This window comes from Dasypus novemcinctus, chromosome 3 (assembly GCF_030445035.2).
Source record: "Dasypus novemcinctus isolate mDasNov1 chromosome 3, mDasNov1.1.hap2, whole genome shotgun sequence".
Lineage (NCBI taxonomy): Eukaryota > Metazoa > Chordata > Mammalia > Cingulata > Dasypodidae > Dasypus > Dasypus novemcinctus.
This window is the reverse complement of record NC_080675.1, coordinates 171,281,802-171,300,330: the sequence shown is the minus strand read 5'-3', so window position 1 is coordinate 171,300,330 and position 18,529 is coordinate 171,281,802. Positions and strand designations below refer to the sequence as shown.

General features: G+C 56.8%; 1 protein-coding gene, 1 long non-coding RNA gene and 1 other non-coding gene across 3 annotated transcripts; 1 reads left to right on the top strand and 2 right to left on the bottom strand.

Annotated features, from left to right (window-relative positions):
• Positions 1 to 5,090: 5,090 nt before the first annotated feature.
• Positions 5,091 to 7,298, bottom strand: MESP2 (mesoderm posterior bHLH transcription factor 2). Its single transcript, XM_004468903.2, has 2 exons — positions 6,465 to 7,298; positions 5,091 to 5,757 (listed from the first exon to the last, which is right to left on the bottom strand). The coding sequence occupies exons 1-2, from the start codon at positions 7,296 to 7,298 to the stop codon at positions 5,488 to 5,490; spliced, it is 1,104 nt and encodes a 367-aa protein (XP_004468960.1). The 3' UTR covers positions 5,091 to 5,487.
• Positions 7,299 to 10,013: 2,715 nt separating this feature from the next.
• LOC131278055 (uncharacterized) lies at positions 10,014 to 18,134 on the bottom strand. The gene is made up of 3 exons (XR_009185216.2): positions 17,309 to 18,134; positions 16,527 to 16,671; positions 10,014 to 11,990 (listed from the first exon to the last, which is right to left on the bottom strand). It is a non-coding gene; the product is annotated as an uncharacterized lncRNA (long non-coding RNA).
• LOC111760414 (U6 spliceosomal RNA) lies at positions 13,773 to 13,879 on the top strand. Its single transcript, XR_002794108.2, has one exon. It is a non-coding gene; the product is annotated as a U6 spliceosomal RNA (small nuclear RNA).
• Positions 18,135 to 18,529: the final 395 nt, after the last annotated feature.

The window sequence follows — 18,529 nt, the reverse complement described above, 5'->3', positions numbered from 1 at the left end:
CTTTGTCCATTCGCTGTGTGTTCTTCTGCATCTGCTTGCCTTGTCTGGTGGCACTGGGAAACTGCGTCTTTTTTTTGTTGTGTCATCTTGCTGCGTCAGCTCTCCCTGTGTGCAGCACCACTCCTGGGTGGGTTGCACTTTTTTCACGCAGGGCAGCTCTCCCTGCGGGGTGGCTCTCCCTGCGGGGTGTACTCCCTGCGCGTGGGGCTCCCCTATGCAGGGACGCCCTTGCGTGGCACAGCACTCCTTGTGTGCTGCAGCACTGTGCGTGGGCCAGCTCATCACACGGGTCAGGAGGCCCTGGGGATCGAACCCTGGACCCTCCATATGGTAGGCAGACGCTCTATCAGTTGAGCCACGTTCGCTTCCCTAAATGAGCTTCTTGACTCGTTTCTAAACTAAAGCAGGAGTGGGCCTGCACAAGAGCTGTGGAAACTGGGATGGAGGGAACCAGGCGTATATGGGGAGCACAATGGGAGCCCGGGACCCCAGAGAACACAGGAGAGGAGAGGTGCCGGCCTGCTGGCCCTTCCTGCTGTGTCTGCCGTGGTGCTCATCTCATCCAAACTCCTCCTGCGGGCTCAAGACCCGGGGTGCCGGGGAGCCAAGGGGAGGGAGAGGGCACCACAGCGGGGAGAGGTGGGCTGGCGTGGTGCCAGGCACCGAGCAGGCCCTGGTAGAGGGTGTGCTTTTCCTGAAAGCAGGAGAGAAGCTGGGTTTTGCACTCGCCCGTGTGGGAGACAAGGGGAGCAGGGTGCTGGCTGGGCCCCTCTTCCTGCACTGCAGCCGGCACCCCAGGACCAGGTCTGAGAAATGGGGGTGGGTGGGCACAGTGCCAGTGCAGTGAAGGCAGCATAGCATAGCAGCCTGCCAGGTGTGGGGGGTAGGTGGCTATTGGTTTGTAAACTGTAAAGCTCCCTGCACACGTGAGGAGTGTTTTCAAGAGAGAGCGGCACGGGCCCTTATGGGTCACCTCCGCGTGACACCCACACCAGGCCTGAGTGCAGATGCCAGCTCAGCCACGGAACAAGTGACGCGCGCCCTCCAGCCTGGGTTCCTCCTGCACAGGAGGATGGGGAGTTGTGCGCAGGGTGGGCGAGGGCGGTTAAGGAGGATCCCGGCTGCCCCACGAGGCGGGCTGGTGTCATCGCCATCCCCAGGGCTGGTCTCCTGCTTGCAGACCCCTCCCGCCCCCCGCCCCCCACCGCCCTCCCTCCCGCCTGGGAAGCGAGGGCCTCCCCACCCCCACCGCCTTCCGCACATCAAAGCCCGGGCGCCGAGGGGGGCCAGCGCGCCGGAGGGTGGCGCCTCCCCCCTCCCCACCCGGACGCTGCTCTGGGCTCCTCCCCCCAGGTTAAGCGCCCCCGGCCCCCCCCCCCCCCCCCCCCCCGCCCCAGGCCCTCCGGGCCGGGCCTTCCTGTCGCCAGAGCCCAGCGGCTGCGGCTGGCACTTGGCCTTCTGGGGACTGGTGGGCAGGTCCCCTAGGGCCCTGCAGGGGGAGGGGGGTCAACCCTGTCATCCCAGGTCCTTGGTGGGGCCGGGCTGGGGAGGACGCTGGGGGGGATGCCGGGCTCAGTGCGAGGCAGTTTATGCGCATGATCTTGAGACCTCAGTAGCCCTGCGGGATAAGGAACATCTCAGTCTTACAGAGAAGGAAACTGAGGCTCAGGTCGGTGAAGGATTAGAACTAGCACCCGGTCAGGGGAACGGCTGCCGTGGTGCAGCAAGGACACCCAGAGCTAGAGGCCAGCCTGCAGCACGTCCCTGGAGGTCACGAGAGGCTCGAGGAGAGGGCAGACTGCCCACACCGTCCAGGGCCGCCTGCCGGGGCGCTGCGGGGGGACGGCAAGCAGCAGCCCGTGTGCCCTCCCCCGCTGGCCCAGGCCCCCCAGTCCTCTGCAGGTGCCTCGGGGCCAGCCTTCGGAACCCTGGGGGCTCAGGGGCTCGGCCTAGCCAAGCTTTCGGCAGGGCCTGCGCCTGGGCCAGGCGTGTCACCGCTCTGAGCCCCGTACGTACACCTGGCGCGTCCTCTACGTCGCAGGGTCGTCGAGGGCCTGGGTTTGGACCCCAGTGAGTGCTTGGTGTCTTAGGTTTGGGGGCTGGGGGCCCCACAGGGGGAAGGTGTGGGAGGACCAGGCATCCCAGGGGGGCGCCCGCACCGTTAGCCCCTTCCCCTCCCGTGCCAGGCACCGGGCAGAGAGGTGCAGCCACGGGCAGCTTGCCTGCCGGGAGGGCCCCACCGACGGGAGGCGCGGGGCGGTGCTCCTGAGACAGGCGGAGCCCCTCTCCCCGAGGACCAGGACGGGGCATCTTGCCAGGTGAGCCCAGATGCAGGCAAAGAGGGCAGCTGGGGCCGGGGTGCAGCCCACCTGTGCCCCCGCCTCCAGCAGCAGCCAGGCTGGCGCCCAGGCAGCCCCAGCTGGGTGACGGGGCCCTGCCTTTGCACCTCTCAGAGGACATGTCGAGGGGAGCGGGGCGAGCAGGGCTGCCACGCTCCGGAGAGCCTCGTCCGGCCGCCGCGCCCTTGCTGGGAGCTGGGAGCGTGGCCGTGGCCGGCGGTGGGGGGAGGACCCACCTCTGCCTCTCATCAGTGGGACCCAAAGGAAGGACACGGTGGGTTAGTTCTGCCTTCCACGTAGACGCCTTGGGAGACTGCAGGGTGTCGGCAAGGAGGGCGCCCTGGCCTGAGCGCCAGGAGGCCCGACCTCCCCACCTAGCTGGGGGGCGCAGGGCCAGCCACGCAGGCCTCGGTTTCCTCAGCTGTACGAGGAGGAGGTAAGGGACATCCATCGCTCCAGAACCCCAGGCCCCACCCTGCGCACTGAGGCCCACGCTAGGTGAACCGCAAGGCGCGACCTGCAGCCAGGTTTGGGAGCCATAGCACAGGCTCCCCTCTTAGGTGGTATTTATTGAGGACCTACTATGTGCCAGACATACGAATGCTGACTGTGTCCATCTCACAGCTGAGGAGACTGAGGCTCAAGGAGGTTTGTAGTTTGCCCACGGGGTGGGGGATAGGGGGGGAACATTTATGTGGAGCAGGTGTCGCTCAGTGGTTGAGCACATGCTTTGTGTGTACCAGGTCCCAGGTGGTTCAATCCCCCATACTGCCTGGAAAAAAAGGATTTATTGAGAGACAGCTTGTCTAATTTGTGTCATTTGCCCACAGGATACAAAGGGGAGCAGAAGGTGCATCCGGGTCAGCGGGGCCCTGCTGTGTGTCTCCACCGTAACCTTATCCCTCCAGCTGCAGCTGACAGCACCGAGGGCAGAGGGCCCTGGGGTAGGAGCCGGAACCCACAGCTTCTAGAAGGTTGGAGGAAGACGTCACTAAAGGAGGCCAATTCCTCCTTTAGCAGATGGGGAAACTGAGACCTGGAGAGGGACTGACTTCCCCGTGTCATCGTATTGCCGGATTTTCTCTAGGTTCTTGGCTCAGCTACTAAAAATTAATTTTAAGTGCAAGCCAGTTGGGTCAGACCAGGAATTTCTTAAGAGAGAAGAGAAATGGGAGAAAATAGCAGACTCTGGGTCCCAGGTAGAGGAAGGGGCTGGGAAGTGATAGGGAGGGCTGATTTACAGGCTACAGTTGCCCGTTACAGGGTGTAAGCACCCAGGTTTCCCTGCCCGCTGATCCAGGCGGGCGGGGCAGGAAGGCAGGAACGGATCTTTGGCTTTGGTGCTTGCCTTTTAAAGCATTCATTACCCCGCCCTTTGCTAACGACAGGGGAGGAGTCCCCCGCTGTTCGCTGTTTTGATTGATGACCCCGCCCCTCAGTCCCCGGGGAGGGCCCAATGATAAGGCCCCCTGGAGAATATCCAGGGCTTCTCCTGATTCCTGAGGAAATCTCCTTCCGAGTGGGAGCTCTTGCCAGGATCTTCCCGCACCCACCTTGGGGGGTATTCGCGGCAGGTTCCAGATCCACCTACTGAGTCCTCATCTACTGGCCTGCCTCAGTGGCGCACATCAGCAGGCAACAGGCTGCCACGCAGCACCCGGGAGGCCCCGGGCACCGAGAGCTCCCAGCGCTGAAACGGGCAGCTCGGCCTGCGGGCCTCCTCGCCTCTCTCACCCTGGCCCGTCACAGCACCTCTGCGCCGCGCCCCCCCCCCCCCCCCCCCCCCCGCCTGGTTCCATTCCCTGTGAAGCAGCCGGAAGTGGCTAAGAAGTGGCTCTGGCCACCTCACCCCTATTCCCAATCCTTTACTGTCTTTCCACCACGCAGGAGAGTCCAAATGTTCCGTCACACCAGGGGGGGCTCCTTACAAACTCACTTCCGAGCTTTTCCCACTCTATTCGTCTCTTTTCCCCGTGACCTCCTTGGTGCTAGCGGCTTCCAGCTCCTCGCTGCTTGTTTTTCTTGGCTCATTCTGCAGTTCCTCTTGGCAAACTCTTGCACATCCGTCAACACCCAGCTCCAAGGTCACCTCTTCTACAATGTTCCCTTACCTCAGAGTCAGCAGATACAGCACAAAGTCCCTGCCACCAATTGTTCCCAAACTCAAGGCACCCTTTCCCCAAGGATTATTTTTATTCGAGACAGAACCAACCAAGGCAGCCCCACTGATAGGATAACTCAGGAACGGAACCACGTCGCCAACCCCTCCTCCCCTAGGCCGCCGTGTGCACCTTGAGCGAACGCCCGTCCCTCCCTGTGATGCACCTGCTGGTTGGGGAATGTTTTATTTCACAGCACCCAATGCCGGGCAGAAGCCAGGCTGCCAAAGCAAGCGGCCTTGGAAAACCACTGCCGGAACTGCGCAGGGGCGCTAAATCGCAGGTCTCTGGTCCTCCCACATGGAGGCCCTGTCTGCCCGTCTGTCCACAGCTGCATGGACTACCCCATGGGTTGGCAGAAATGTGCCCAGAAGACCGGACAGGGCTGAGGTGCATGGAGAGTGACAGCAGGCCAGCGGCCCAGGCACGATACCATTGACAAGTTGACACGTGACGGCCCCATGTCAACCTCGGCAGGCCTGGACTCAGGGTGGGGAAGGGCGGCAGCGACTTGCTCCCCACAGGACTGGAGCATTTCTCCTTTCCCGGAGGCTATAAAAACCCAGACTGATAGAAGAAAAACAGCAAACCAAATATTTGTTTTTGTTTTAATAAGTAAAAAAAAAAAAAAAAAAAAAATCTAAGTATAGAAGCTTCTGGTCAGCTGTCACCAGGAAGCAGAACATGAGACCTGCCCCGACACCCACTCACCCACCAGTCAGCCTGGCCTCCTCTGTGGGGGAGCGGCCCCGATCTGCAGGGTGCTGGGCCTTCTGGGGGGGGTGCCTCGGGGTGCAGGGTGCTGTCTGGGCCCACGCCAGCCGGGGAGGCTGTGAACTCCCCCTTTCACGCACTGCTTCCACGTAAGGCATCCCTTGGAAAATGGGATCCTTGGCTAGAGGAGGGTCTGAAAACCACGGCAGTAGCAAACGAGGAGGACAGCCACCCAAGAGGCCTAACTCCTGCCAGAAAAGGGGCAGGCGAGGCTGTCAGTAGAAAATGCCCAGGCTGGCCCCTTCCAGATCTTCTTGCCAAAGTTCAGGGCAGCCACTGAGCCGCAGGCCTGAGCTCTGGGGAAGGCTTGCTTCGCTGAGCTGGAAAGCAGGGCCCAGTCCCTGGTCCTCAGAGCCGGGGAGCACCTCTGCACTGGGGTCCCAGCACCCCCACTGGGTCTGAGGCTGCAGTCTCTGGCAGGCTGGGTGGGACAGGAGGGGAGGGGTTTCCAGCGGCAGACAGGACTGTGGAGACACAGAGACACCCTGCAAGTGAGACGAGAGCAGGTGGTTAGTGGGTCACTGCCCGACGCCCAGAGATCTTGAGCAGGGGTGTCCCCCAGGGTGTGGCTGGCAGCTTCTGGACACCCTGGTCATGGATGCAGTGAGGCAAAGTCGTTCCAAGTATGGGCTCAAATCCCAGCTCAGTAGCCACTAGAACGCAGGTAGCTTCTTTGAGTCTCAGTGCTCTCATCTGTAAAATGGGGATGGTAATAGTAGCTACTTCTCGGGGTGCCAGGCACGCAGTAAGTATTCAGTAAGTGCTATGAGTGTGATCTTTATGGAGATATGGACCCTCACATGTGACTGAAGCTTGAAGGAAACACAAAGGCCACTGGCTCTGCTCCCAACCCTAACCCTCATCAGTGAGCCAGCACTTGGGGCGCATTTCCTGACAGCGCCCCCGCTGCCTTCCACCCTGTCCCGACAAGCAAATCCCAAGGTTCCCCACGCGTTGCCGCAGGTGTGAAGGCTGCTGAGGTTGGGGGAAGGGGGTTGGGGTGGCCTTAACTCCCCTGGGCGCCAACCTCGTCCCCAAGGTTAGGGCCCCTTCCATCTGTCCCGGAGCTTCTCTTAACCAGGTTGGGTAGATAACCCAAGATCAGAAAAGAACGAGAGTGCACACTGGGGACCGCCCAGCCCCTCCACTTCCAGCTGAGGCCTGGGGACCGCCCCAAGGCGTCGGCGCGTACCTGGTACACAGCAGCCAGCTCCGAGGGCGCGGGGCCTGGCGTCCAGGACACAGCCGGATTCCCGGGCTCCGGGGCTGTCTGCGTCTCGGCAAGGGCTTGAGGCGCCGTCCAAAGAGCCTCGCCTGGCGCTCTCCCTCGGGACAGATATCTGGGTGACAGCATCCCAGGGCAGTAAGGGGGTGTCCCCCAGGGATCTGGGTCGGGGACCTGGCTCCTCAGGCTCTCGGGAGCGGCCAGGGAGCACGGGGGCGGCGACCCCCAGCCCGCAGCGGCGGTGCTGCCGGCGGGCCCCGGGCCGCGCGCCTGCGTCTGCGCCTGCGCGGGGCCGCCGCCGTCGGGGCAGAGCGGGCAGCCGGCAGGGGCGGCCGGGTCGGGGCGCCGCCGGCGCCGGCGCTGCAGGCTCTCCTCGCTGAGGCCCAGCACGGCCGACAGGTGGCCGATGTAGCGGATGGCCAGGCGCAGCGTCTCGATCTTGGTCAGGCTCTGGCCGGCGGGCGCCACGGACGGCGGCAGGAAGCGGCGCAGCTCGAGCAGCGCGCGGGCGAGCGTGCGCATGCGCAGCTTCTCGCGCTCGCTGGCGCTCTGCCGCTGCCCGCCCGCCGGCCCGGCCCGCGCGCGTCGGGAAGCCGTCGAGGCGGCCTCGGCGGCGCGGGCGCTGCGGGCCGGGGGCCCGGGCTGCGAGGGCCCGCGGGCGCCGTCGCAGGGGCACGAGCCCGACGAGTCCGACGAGGAGGCCGGGGATGTGGAGTCCGAGTGGCCGGCCCAGCCCCAGCCCTGGAGGAAGACCCAGCGGTCGGGGCCCAGGAGGCTCTGCGGAGGAGGCGACCGGGCCATGGCCGGGGCTGCGGGCTCGGGGAGGCTGGGCCTGCCACCTCCGGGCCTCAACCTTTATCCAGGCCAAAGGTGCGAGGGGGCCCCCCGCCACGTTACAGAGAGGTGTCAAAACCCACAGAGCCCAGGGAAGGTCCGGGCAGGGGGGCCCTGGGAAAGCGGGCCCATTTGCGGAGGTGTGGATTCTGACTCCTCCGGGGCTCTAATGGAGGCTCCTGCAGCCCGGGAAGTGTGGGAGGGACAATTCGCATCTGGATGGAGCTGCTAAGCTTCTCACCGTGCTCCCACCACCCCGCCCCATCCACTGCGCGGGGCGCGAGTGCCCAAGAGCCGGACAACGGGGGACAGTGCAATGCTAGGGGAGCCAGACTGGTCCTCGGCCCTCTGGTGACTCAGACTACCCCCCCTCCGCCCCCGCAAGCCATGGCAGCCTCTCTCATCACCAGCCCGGGAGGTGGGAGTGGGGGATTGTATCCACTAACTTCCACCCGGTGCACAGGAGTGTGCTGGGTAAGGCACCAAGACAAGCCCTTGGGGTGGGGGGCCTCGCCTGGGTCGTACAGATGGTCCTTTATGTGGTTCCAGAACCCCCAGCCGCTGATTTGCCATCTTCTCGCTACCCACAGTTGGAGTTTCTCCCCCTGAAGAACGGGGTGCAGTGGGTGATGTAAAATAGGGGAACGTGGGTCTTAAGAGTTGAGCAGGCCTGAGTCAGACCCTCATTGTTGTCTGCGTGACCTTGGGCAGGTCATTTGCCTTCTCGGCGGCTCGGATTTTCTTAATGTCAGAGCAATAACAATATAAGATACCTACCGCCTCGGATGGTGGCTGGTGCTAAGTGGAATGGAATGGTCCATGTAAAGCACCAAGTGAGCTGAATGTTTGGGACCGTTATCTTTCAAAGAAGATCCTTACATCTCAGGATGCTTGTGGGCATCATTCATTTAATTCCTGTTTCTTTAGCATCCGCTAAATGTCAGGCACACCAGAGCCAACGAGCTAGTCACGGTCTTCGCTCTCATGGGTTTTCAGTCTTATGCAAGAGACATGTGGACAGGCCATTAATGTCACTAGTAGCTCCACTGCTAACTAGCTGGGTGCTCTTGGGTAGGACCCGTAATCCGCCTGAGCCCCAGCTTCTGTTCTATAAAACAGGAATGATAATTACAGCATCTGCTCACAGGGCAGTTGTGAGGTATAATGGAGATCGTGACGTTTATAAAGTAAAAGTGTTTACTCTTCAGCCACAATCACAGTTGAAAGGCGGTATCGAGGCCCTGTGGGATCTCCAGGGAAAGGCTGAGCGCCACACGAGGCCAGGGACCGTGTAGGACAAGACACGGCCTTGAGCCATGAGCGGGAGTCGGGCAGGCAGAGAGGCCTGTGGCAGCCCTTCCGGGTGTGGGGCCTGCAGGAACAGGAGCCAGGCAGTGGGGCCTCCCAAGGAGCTGGTGGAATACGGGGCAACGGTGGTGCGTGCGTGGCCAGGCCGAGTTGGCATTTAATTCCCAAGGCCATGGGGAGCTGTGTGGGCTTTTGAGCAGATGTGTGACATTTTAAAAAATCAATAATCACTAACACAAAGTCAACAGTGCAATGGAGTTTAGGACTAGATTAGCCAGTACTACCAGTTGGAAGTGGTGACTAGCCTGGTAATCTTTCTGTGGTGGTTTTTAAAAATTAACTTGTAAGTACACGCATTACATAACTAATACACGCTCCTTGTAAGAAACGGAAGTGTTACAGACAGAGCTGGAGTCCCATTAACCGTCCCCTTGAGCCCCTCCCCAAGGGTAACGTGGTTGGCTTATCCTGTGTCCTTCCAGACCTCATTTACACAAACAGACGCGTCCTTAGAGAACACCTAGTGTTCGTGGGGTTACCTCATATGGAAGCCAGCCTGTAGCTTGCTTTTTATTTTTCCTTTTTAATTAGAGAAGTTGTAGTTTTACAGAAAGATAATGCAGAAAAGAGAGTTCCCATTTTGCAGTAGTGTGTACCTTTGCTACAATCGGTGAGGGTATATTATAATTGTACTATTTGCTGTAGTCCGTGGTTTACACCAGGGTTCTCTGTGTTGGACAGTCCTATGTTGCTATGATTGTCATTTTTATTCTAGCAACATATACATCTAAAACTTTTCCTTTTAACCGCATTCAGATATAATGTGTGACCATTGCCATTATACATTACCAGAACTTTCTCATCACCCCCATTCCCTACCCCCAGCCTAGCCCTTGGTAACCTGTTTTCTAGTTTCTAACTGTGAGTTTGCTTATTCTAATTATGTCCTATCAGTGAGATCATATATTTGTCCTTTTGTGTCTGAGTTATTTCACTCCAACTTGATATCTTCAAGCATCATCCATGTTGTTGTGTTTGATTTTTTTTCCAACAATATTTATTAGAGTATTCCATGCCAGGACATTTTTAGCTGACTTACTTTTCTGTGTGTGTGTCTGTGCATATAGATTTAAACTATTGATTATATACAAAACAAAACCTTCATCATAGTTCATCCATTTAAATCATAGAGGATAATTAGAACTAGGAAAAAAGGATAAATGGCAGGAGATGCAAATAAGCCTTCAATAATGAAATTACATTACTTTCTCCTTCTCAGAACTTACTTTAAAATATACTGGAGAAAATTTGCCCATGTTACCATTCTAACATGATGAGGAAGTAATAATTGACATTTGAATAACGTTGGTCAAGGTGACTGTTCAGTTTATTCTGGCTGTTATGAATTAAGAGGCAAAAATTTTAATTTGTACATATTATCAAAAGAAGATGGAATCAATTGACAGTGGCCTTGATTTCAAAGTCTTTCTTTGGAAGGAAGCAGTTATATGTGCAACATTTCATGACTTGAAAGGGTTTAAACAAAAGTAAAAATAAGGTCACTATTTCCTAGGGGCAGTGGAGACTTGTAAAACGTTCAGTCCTCCCATTTATAGGTTGAAATAATGGGAAAGTGTAATGTACGAACATTTTTTATCCATTTATTAGTTCAGGTGCACAGCACTAAAAAGCTCGACATACTAGCAAGGAACTTGTTTTGATGTACTTGAACAGTGAACAGAATTCATCAGGTTTCATATATTTTTCTTCAGCTGGATTCTAAAGTGTCAGGTGAATAGAGTGTTTATGCGGCTCTTTCTGACTCCTCTGAACTGCTGTGCAATATTCCATAGCACGGTCAGGCCCTTATTGATGCACCTGAGCTTGGTTTTAGTTTTTGCCAATAGCACTGCCTTGTGCGTGAGCAATGGCATGTCCTTGTCATCCCCTAGAAAGCTCCAGATATCCAAAATTACCCCCTCCCGGTCTTGAGTCATGTGGAGGGATTTCCTGTGAAAGGATTAGTTGAATAAAGACAATCCGCCCTCCATTCCAAGCCCTGGGATGTACATACTTCCCTTTCCTTTTCGGGGGTAGCCTGGTCTCCCAGTCTGGTTTGGGCTAGCCCAGAGCCCAGGTCCTAGGCTGAGCAGGGGGTGTCAGGATGCAGGTTCTGGAAGGTGGAGCCCTGGGCCTGGTTGGCTGTGGCCCCTGGGGCAGTGAGCGCGTTGCCTCTTCTCCCGGCTACTCCGCCAGGCTCTGAGGTCCCCACAGAGGCCTCTGCTTAGCACGGGGAGACGCTGCAGCTTAGAGGTTAGGGCGCCAGGCTGTGGAGCAGGCCCCCGGGTTAGGGTCCTGGCGCCACCCTTTACCAGCTGTCAGAACTTGCGCAACCTCAGCTCGGTTTTCTCCTCCGCTCAGTGGGGATTCTGATCGCCAGGGTAGTTGCTGGGGCACGGTAAGATAAAACCTGTCACTGTGCTGGGTTTTGCGTACAGGAAGTTCAGGGACCGCAGAATGAAATGGGTTGGACGGGGGCAGGAGGCTCATATCCTTGACCCTGGAGGAAGGGAGGGGACTCCTTCCTTTCCTGGGACTCACCCCAGCACTTGGGCCTTGGGCATGCCCTCTCCTCCAACTCCAGCCTTTCTGCGCTGTGGACGCCACGTGGAGATGACCCATCAGCACCCTTGCCTGTGGCACGGGGGCCAGGGCTGCAGTGCAGAGGTGGTGGGAGAGCTCAGATGCCCGGAGCGGGGGGCACCCAGCCCAGCCGAGGCTGGGGGTGGAGGATCCCCTCCAAGCTCTGGAGGCTTGGCTCCTGATCCCAGGTGCCCGTCCAGCTTGCCTCCAGCCCTGGGGCCTCAGGTGGGCATGGAGCCGGGGGTGCACCCCGTCCTGGAGCCTGCCGCCAGTGCGGGACACGCCACCGCGCACAAGCGAGGGTCCTGCCGGAGGGGCTGCCCGGCGGGCTGTCTCCTCTCCCCCTCGTTTGGCCTGCCTGTGGTGCTGGGGGAAAGCTGCTCACTTCCGGGCCTCAGCCGCGAGTGGCAGGCAGCGGGTTCTCCTCCGCTCCTCCGTGACAGGAGGATGTGTGGGCCAGATCGGGGAGACGTGGTCAGCAGAGTGTGTGTGGCCCTCACCAGCGCCACTGCAGCTTTCTCGTGTTCTTTAATAGTAGGATTTTGTAGACTTGTGGGTGGCAGGCTGTCCAACTGAAACTGTCTCCCAGCCTCTCTCAGATGGACGGGCCAGTGAGATGGTAGTAGAAGTCATTGGGAGCGGAGGTGGCTCAAGCGGTCAAGTACCCACCCCCCACATGGGAGGTCCTGAGTTTGGTTCTGGTGCCTCCTAAAGGAAAAACAAAAACAACAAGCAAAACAAATGAAAAAACCAACTCGGGGAAGCCAGTGTGGCTCAGTGATTGAGCGCCGGCTTCCCACATGCAAGGTCCCAGGTTCAATCCCTGGCCCCCAGTCATTAGGTAGGGTTGCTAGGAAAGCTCTTTAAAGAGGACTGATTCGGCAGAGAGATACACCCCTGTGGCTCTAGGCCCTTATGTTTTCTTCCTACTTGGAGAATAGATGTGCTGGGTGGATCTTCCCGCAATCATCTTGTGATGTTGAGGCAATCTCAAGACAGAAATCACACACTAAAGATGGTAAAGCAGAAAGTAGCTTGAGACACTGGTGACAACATGGAGGTGCTGTCCTAGCCCTGTTCTGCCCACTTCTGAGGTTCTTTAATGTGAGAGACAGTGAACTATCTTCTTTAAGCCACTTTCATTTTAGGTGTCTACTCAGTCAAACACAATTTCTATTTACATAATAAAGAAGTTCTTAGTTCCCTTATCAACAAATGGGCCAGGTGAGGTGGATGACAGTTCAGATAAGTGAATTCCCAACAGATTCAGGGTTCCCACAGATGAACGGGTGTACGTTCACCCACAGGGAGGTCTCTGGTGATGTTCCACAGGCTTGTCGTGGGCAGCATGCCAACGTACTTGTAAAGTTTTCATTCTAGTAATGTGCACAGCTCAAAATTTCCCGTTTTAACCACTTTCAAGTGTATAATTCAGTGGTATTAATTGCATTTGCAATATTGTTGATGGATCAACATCCATTACCCCAACCTTTTTTTTTAAAGATTTATTTATTCCCCTTTGCAGCTTGTTCCTTTATTTGCTGTCTCTTCTCTGTGTCCATTTGCTGTGCGTTTTTTTTTTCCTGTACCTGCTTGTGTCCCTTTGTTGCGTCATCTTGCTACGCCACCTCTCCACGGCGCACGGGCCGTCACCTCTCCATGGTGTGCAGGCCAGCCTGCCTTCACAAGGAGGCCCCGGGACGTGAACCCAGGGCCTCCCATATGGTAGACCGGAGCTCAGCTGACTGAGCCACAGCCACTTCCCTACCCTAACCTGTTAAAAAATTATTTTTATTTTGTTATTTTTGAGTGTAGTTGTAGGTTTACAGAAAAGTCATGCTGGAAATACAGAGTTTTCCTTGTTATTGACATTTTGCATTATGCGTTAATGTGGTACATTTGTTACAATTGATGAAACATTATATTATTAACTAATGTCCATAGTTTACGTTAGGGTTCACTTTTTGTCTTGTACAGTTCTACAGGGTTTGTTTTTGTTTTTGTTTTAAATGTAACATATATAGAGATGTACTTACCAAATGCAATGGATGTGTCATGATGATGGGAGTGAGTGTTGCTGGGGGGGGGAGGGGTGCGGTGGGGGTGGTGGGGTCGAATGGGACCTCATATTTTTTTAATGTAATATTTTTACAAAATCAATAAAAAATAAAAATAAAAATAAATGTAACATATATAGAACATAAAATTTACCACTTGAACCGCACTCAAGTGCACAATTCAGTGGCATTAATTACATTCACAAAATTGTGCTACCATCACCAACACCCATTACCCAACTTTGCCATCACCTCAAACATTAAGCAGTAACTCCCCCTTCCACTCACCCCCTAGCCCTTGGGAATCTGTCAACTGCTAGCTGTCTCTATGAATTCACTTATTCTAGGGATTTCATATAAGTGAGATGATTACAATTTCTGTCTTTTTGCCTGGCTTATTTCACTCAACATTATGTCTTCAAGATCCATGTTGGTGCTCGCTTCAGCAGCACATATACTAAAATTGGAACGATACAGAGAAGATTAGCATGGCCCCTGCGCAAGGATGACATGCAAATTCGTGAAGCGTTCCATATTTTTAGGTGCAGAGGTGCCCAAAGATGTACTTACCAAATGCAATGGATGTGTCATGATGATGGGAATGAGTGTTGCTGGGCGGGGAGAGGTGGGGTGGGGGTGGTGGGGTTGAATGGGACCTCATATATATATATTTTTAATGTAATATTATTACAAAGTCAATAAAAAAAAATCCATGTTGTTGGGGGCATCAGAGCTTTGTTCCTTTTTATGGCTGGATAATATTCCATCACGCATATATACCACTTTCTGTTTGCCCAGCCATCTGCTGATGGACGCTTGGGTTGCTTCCCCCTGGCTATTGTGAACAACGCTGCTGTGAACACTAGTGTACAGATACCTGTTAGAATCCCTGCTCTCTTCTTTGGGGTATATACCTAGAAATGGGATTGCCAAGTCATCTGGCAACTTTATGTTCAATTTTTTTGAGGAACCGCAAAGCATTATAATCTTGAATAAAGGTACACACTGCTCTAATTTGAGTTAAGACCCAAATCTAGGAAGTGAATTGGGCAATGGCCAAGATTTAAAGAGAACTTGACAGGCTGGAACAATCCATCAGACCAAATATGGTGGAATTCCACAGAGCCATATATGTCCTCCCGCCAAGTTCCGGGCCGGAAGCACGTGGGGAAAGGGCACGGAGTCGCTGGCTGCACAAGGGTCCAAGGCCTGCAGAACAAGTGAGGCAGGGGGTCCTCAGCCAAGGAGGTGCTGACGGCCCCTCGCTCCCTGCGCGGGCGGGCCGTACCCAGAGTAAGTGCTCAGGCCTGGGGGCCGCAGTGTGTGAGGGACGGAACAAACCCCAGCTCAGGAGAGGCGGGTGGAGGAGGGGGCTCACACCGAGCCAGGGCACCAGAGAAACAGCGAAGGACTTTGGGGGTGTTTAGTCAAGAAAGAAAAACAACTTAAGGGATGTGACAGTCATCGCCAGAGGCCCACAGACGGATACTTCAGGGAGAATCTGAAGAACTTTCTAAGATTGAAGTTGTCTCGAATCAGAAGGGCTTCTTGTGAGGGAGTGAGTGCCGTTTCTGGAGGTGATCAAGATGACACCCCCACTTATATGAAATGACTAGAACATACAAATTCAGAGACAAGGTAGAGTGCAGGTTACAGGGCAGGGGGAGGGAGGAAGGAAGGGTGTTGGGTCTCTGATCTGAGGTGGTGGGAAGTTTTGATAACGGATGACGGTGATGTCGCACAATATTGTGGACGTGATTAATGCCACCAGCTTGTCTGCTTGGTAGTGGTGAAGATGGGAGATTTTTATGTTGTATATGCTACTACAATTTTTTTTTAAGAGTTTCATAGTGCTTTTTTTTTCTCCCCCCTCTCCCCCGCCCCCGGTTGTCTGCTTTCTGTGTCCTCTGTGTCCATTTGCTGCATGTTTTTCTGTGACTCCTTCTATCCTTGTCAGTGGCACAGGAATCTGTGTCTCTTTTTGTTGTGTCATCTTGCTGTGTCAGCTCTCTGTGTGTGCGGTGCTATTCCTGGGCAGGCTGCACTTTTCTTTCGCGCTGGGCGGCTCTCCTTACAGGGCTCACTCCTTGTGCGTGGGGCTCCCCTATGCGGGCGGGGGCACCCCTGCTTGGCAGGGCACTCCTTGCGTGCATCAGCACTGTGCATGGGCCAGCTGCACACGGGTCAAGGAGACCCGGGGTTTGAACCGTGGACTTCCCATGTGGTAGGCGGACACCCTATCCACTAGGCCAAGTACGCTTCCCCTGCTACTACAATTTTAAAAAAGAAAGAACATCTAAAGAGACAATGACAATTTAATGCAATACATGATCCTGGACTGGATCTAATAATGGAGGAAAAAATACCTAAAAGGACATTATTAGGACAACTGAAAAAAAATAGAATATAGACATAAGCTATATATAGGTGTTAAATTTCTTTAATTTAATCATTGTAGTTCATGTGGTTACCTAAGAAAATATCCTTGTTCTTAGGAAGTATACATGGAAGTATTCAGAAGTCAAGGAACATAAGGTATGCAACCTACTCTCAAATGTTTAGAAAATAGACAATGGATGAATGGAGAGATGAATGGATGGATGGATGGATAGAATGGTACAACAAATGTGGCAAAATGTTCTAAGTGGGTAAATTGAATATCTGGGTAGTGGATTGTTGGGGATCGAATCATGCTCTCCACAAAAGGCTAGCTCAGCTCCCCGACCCTGATCCTGTGGGCGTGAACTCATTTGTATTCGGACCTTGAAGATGAGATTAGTTAAGGTGCCCAAACTGAATGAGGGGGCCTTAATCCAGTGTGGCCGAAGGCCTTACAAGCAAAGGAAACTGTGCAAAGAGGGAAGCCAGAAGCTGGAAGTTAACAGAACCGGGAAGAGAAAGGAGAGGATGCGGCCGTGTGACGGAAGAGCCAGGGAACCCCAGAGATTGCCAGCCAGCCAGAAGGTGCAGCCCGGGGAGGACGCCAGCCTTCTAGCCTCTGAAATTATGAGCCAGTGAATTCCTGTTTAAGCGAGTCATTGTATGGCACTTATTTTAGCAGCTGAGAAACTAAAACATGGGTATTTCAGCGTTCTCTGTTATTTTTGCTCTGTTTGCAACTTTCTTATAAGTCTGAAATTATTTCTAATTAAAAAAACAAACAAACACAAGAAACCAGATGGCTCACCCTGGGCACACGCAGGCGCCGGAGTGGATGGCTGCCGTGGCTTCTGCCAGTACAGACACGCGCTGTGATATTCACTGAGGCGCTTTCGGAGGTGAAGCCAGGAATCAGGAGAGACAGGAGCGGAGGCCTGTCCCGTGGGAGGGGCCTAGGGAGAGCGCACAGTGAGGCTTCCCAGCCCTCACGGCCCCCCACCCCTTCTCCGGTGTGGGGGCGGCTCCGCCGGGCCGCTCTCGGGACTGGGACCACAAAGCCACTCTTGTCTTTGGCCGGACTTGCCTATGTGGCATGGACAGCTTGGCATGGAGAGGCAGGTGTGGGCCCCCAACGTTCCTATGTACAGGGGCGCAGTCCCTTACCGACTCCCAGGCCCCTGTGCGTGTTACCAACCAGCCCCAGCCCCCCAGGCCGGGCCCCGCGCGCTCCTTCAGCTCGGGTCCTGCTGGGAGAGCGTGGGTGAGGGGACGGGCAGCCCTGCGCGCCCTGTGTCCTGAGCCTCTGGTCAAGCCTGTTCTCAGCAGGTCTAGCCTGGGCCTCATGCTTAGTCACCCCTCTTCGCGCCCTTCAGGCACCTGGCTGCCACGGCCCTGCCGGGAGTCCTTCACCTGCAAAGGCAGCGTGGGACCCTGGGGGCAGATCAAGGACCTGGAGCAGGGCTGAGGCCTGGCCACAGAGCCCCGTGCCCTGCCTTCCGCTGGGGTCCCTCCCGGGGGTGGCGGGGCTGTGGGAACGCGGGAGGGCGCGGGCAGGCGCGGGGGCGCGGCGCCGTGTGGTATTCTCATTACCAGCCGAGCGGCCGGGCCCAGCGCGGCGCCCCCTGGCCACCGTGGCCGCCTTCACACCTCCTCTCCGCCTGTTGACACAGAAGCCGCCTCCCTCAGGGCCGAAGGTGTCGACTTGGGAACAAGGGTGTGCCGGGGCCTCCAAAACAGCCCCGCGGCCGGCCCCCTCGGAGACCCCAGAAAGCGCTTGGGGGGCGGGGGTGGGGGCGGGGGCCCCGGAGCGGCGCCGTTTGCCCGGGCGGGGGTGGAAGGGCCCCAGCAGCCCTCCAGCCCCCTCCTCCCTCCCCAGCCCGTGCGGGGACCCTGGGCACAGCCTCCAGGGCTGACCGCGCCTCGGGCAGGCCCCCGCCGTCGGGGCGCTCGGCACAGGCCCCGCGACTGCGGCCAGGCTCGCAGGAAGGACCTGGGCCCACAGCGGTTCCGTCACCGGCCCAGGGTCCCCGGAGCCAGGGCGCGAGCCCCCGCGTGTCCGCAGGCGATGACGCTCCAGGCAGGGCAGCCGGCAGCCCCCGCCAGCTCACGGGTCGGAGGAGGAGCCTGCCAAGTCCCCCAGGGGCGACGCGGTGCGGCGGGAGCGGGCGGGAGACAGGTGCCACCTGGTTGGGGCCAGCAGGAGGGCCGAAGCCGGGGTGGTTCCTCCAAGAGGGAAGGGCTGGGGCGTTCCTGGCAGAGGCGCCCGTGTGAGCCCAGGTCCGCAAGTGGGAAGCTCGGGGTATTCTGGGAAACGCGCAGCCTGGACGAGCGGGCGGGAGCAGGCTCGGGCTGGAGAGTCAGGCCGAGGGAGGAATTTGGAATCTTCTGGAGGCCAGGAGGGGCCATGGACATTTTGAGGAAGGAGAAGAAGAGCTGGAGGCAGGAAGGAAACCAGTCAGGAGACTCCGGAGTGGGGACGGCTGCGGAGGGGAGCGGGGTGGGAGAGTGCGCCCCCTGGCGGCTGTGGGAGGGGCTGCCCAGAGGCCGCGCGCCTGCAGGAGGCCGCCCTGCGCTCCCTCCACCACGAGGCCAGAGAGGCAGCGACGGCGGCGACACCCGGCCCAGGTCTGGAGCGGCGAGGCCCAGCCGAGGCAGCTCAGGCCTCGGGCCAGCGGGTCTGCGCTCCGCTCGGCCTCTGAGCCTCAGCCTCCGCATCTATGAAATGGGTGTCACGGCCGTGAGGATTCGGTGGAAATGAGGTGCCAGGCACCCGGGGCTCTGCGGTGTCGCCCGCCTGCCCACCCTGCTGGA

Coding starts and splice junctions, on each gene's coding strand:
- MESP2 (XM_004468903.2), bottom strand. CDS start 7,298: ATGGCCCGGTCGCCTCCTCCGCAGAGCCTCCTGGGCCCCGACCGCTGG. Junction 5,758..6,464: donor AGCTGGCTGCTGTGTACCAG/GTACGCGCCGAC, acceptor TCTCACTTGCAG/GGTGTCTCTGTGTCTCCACA.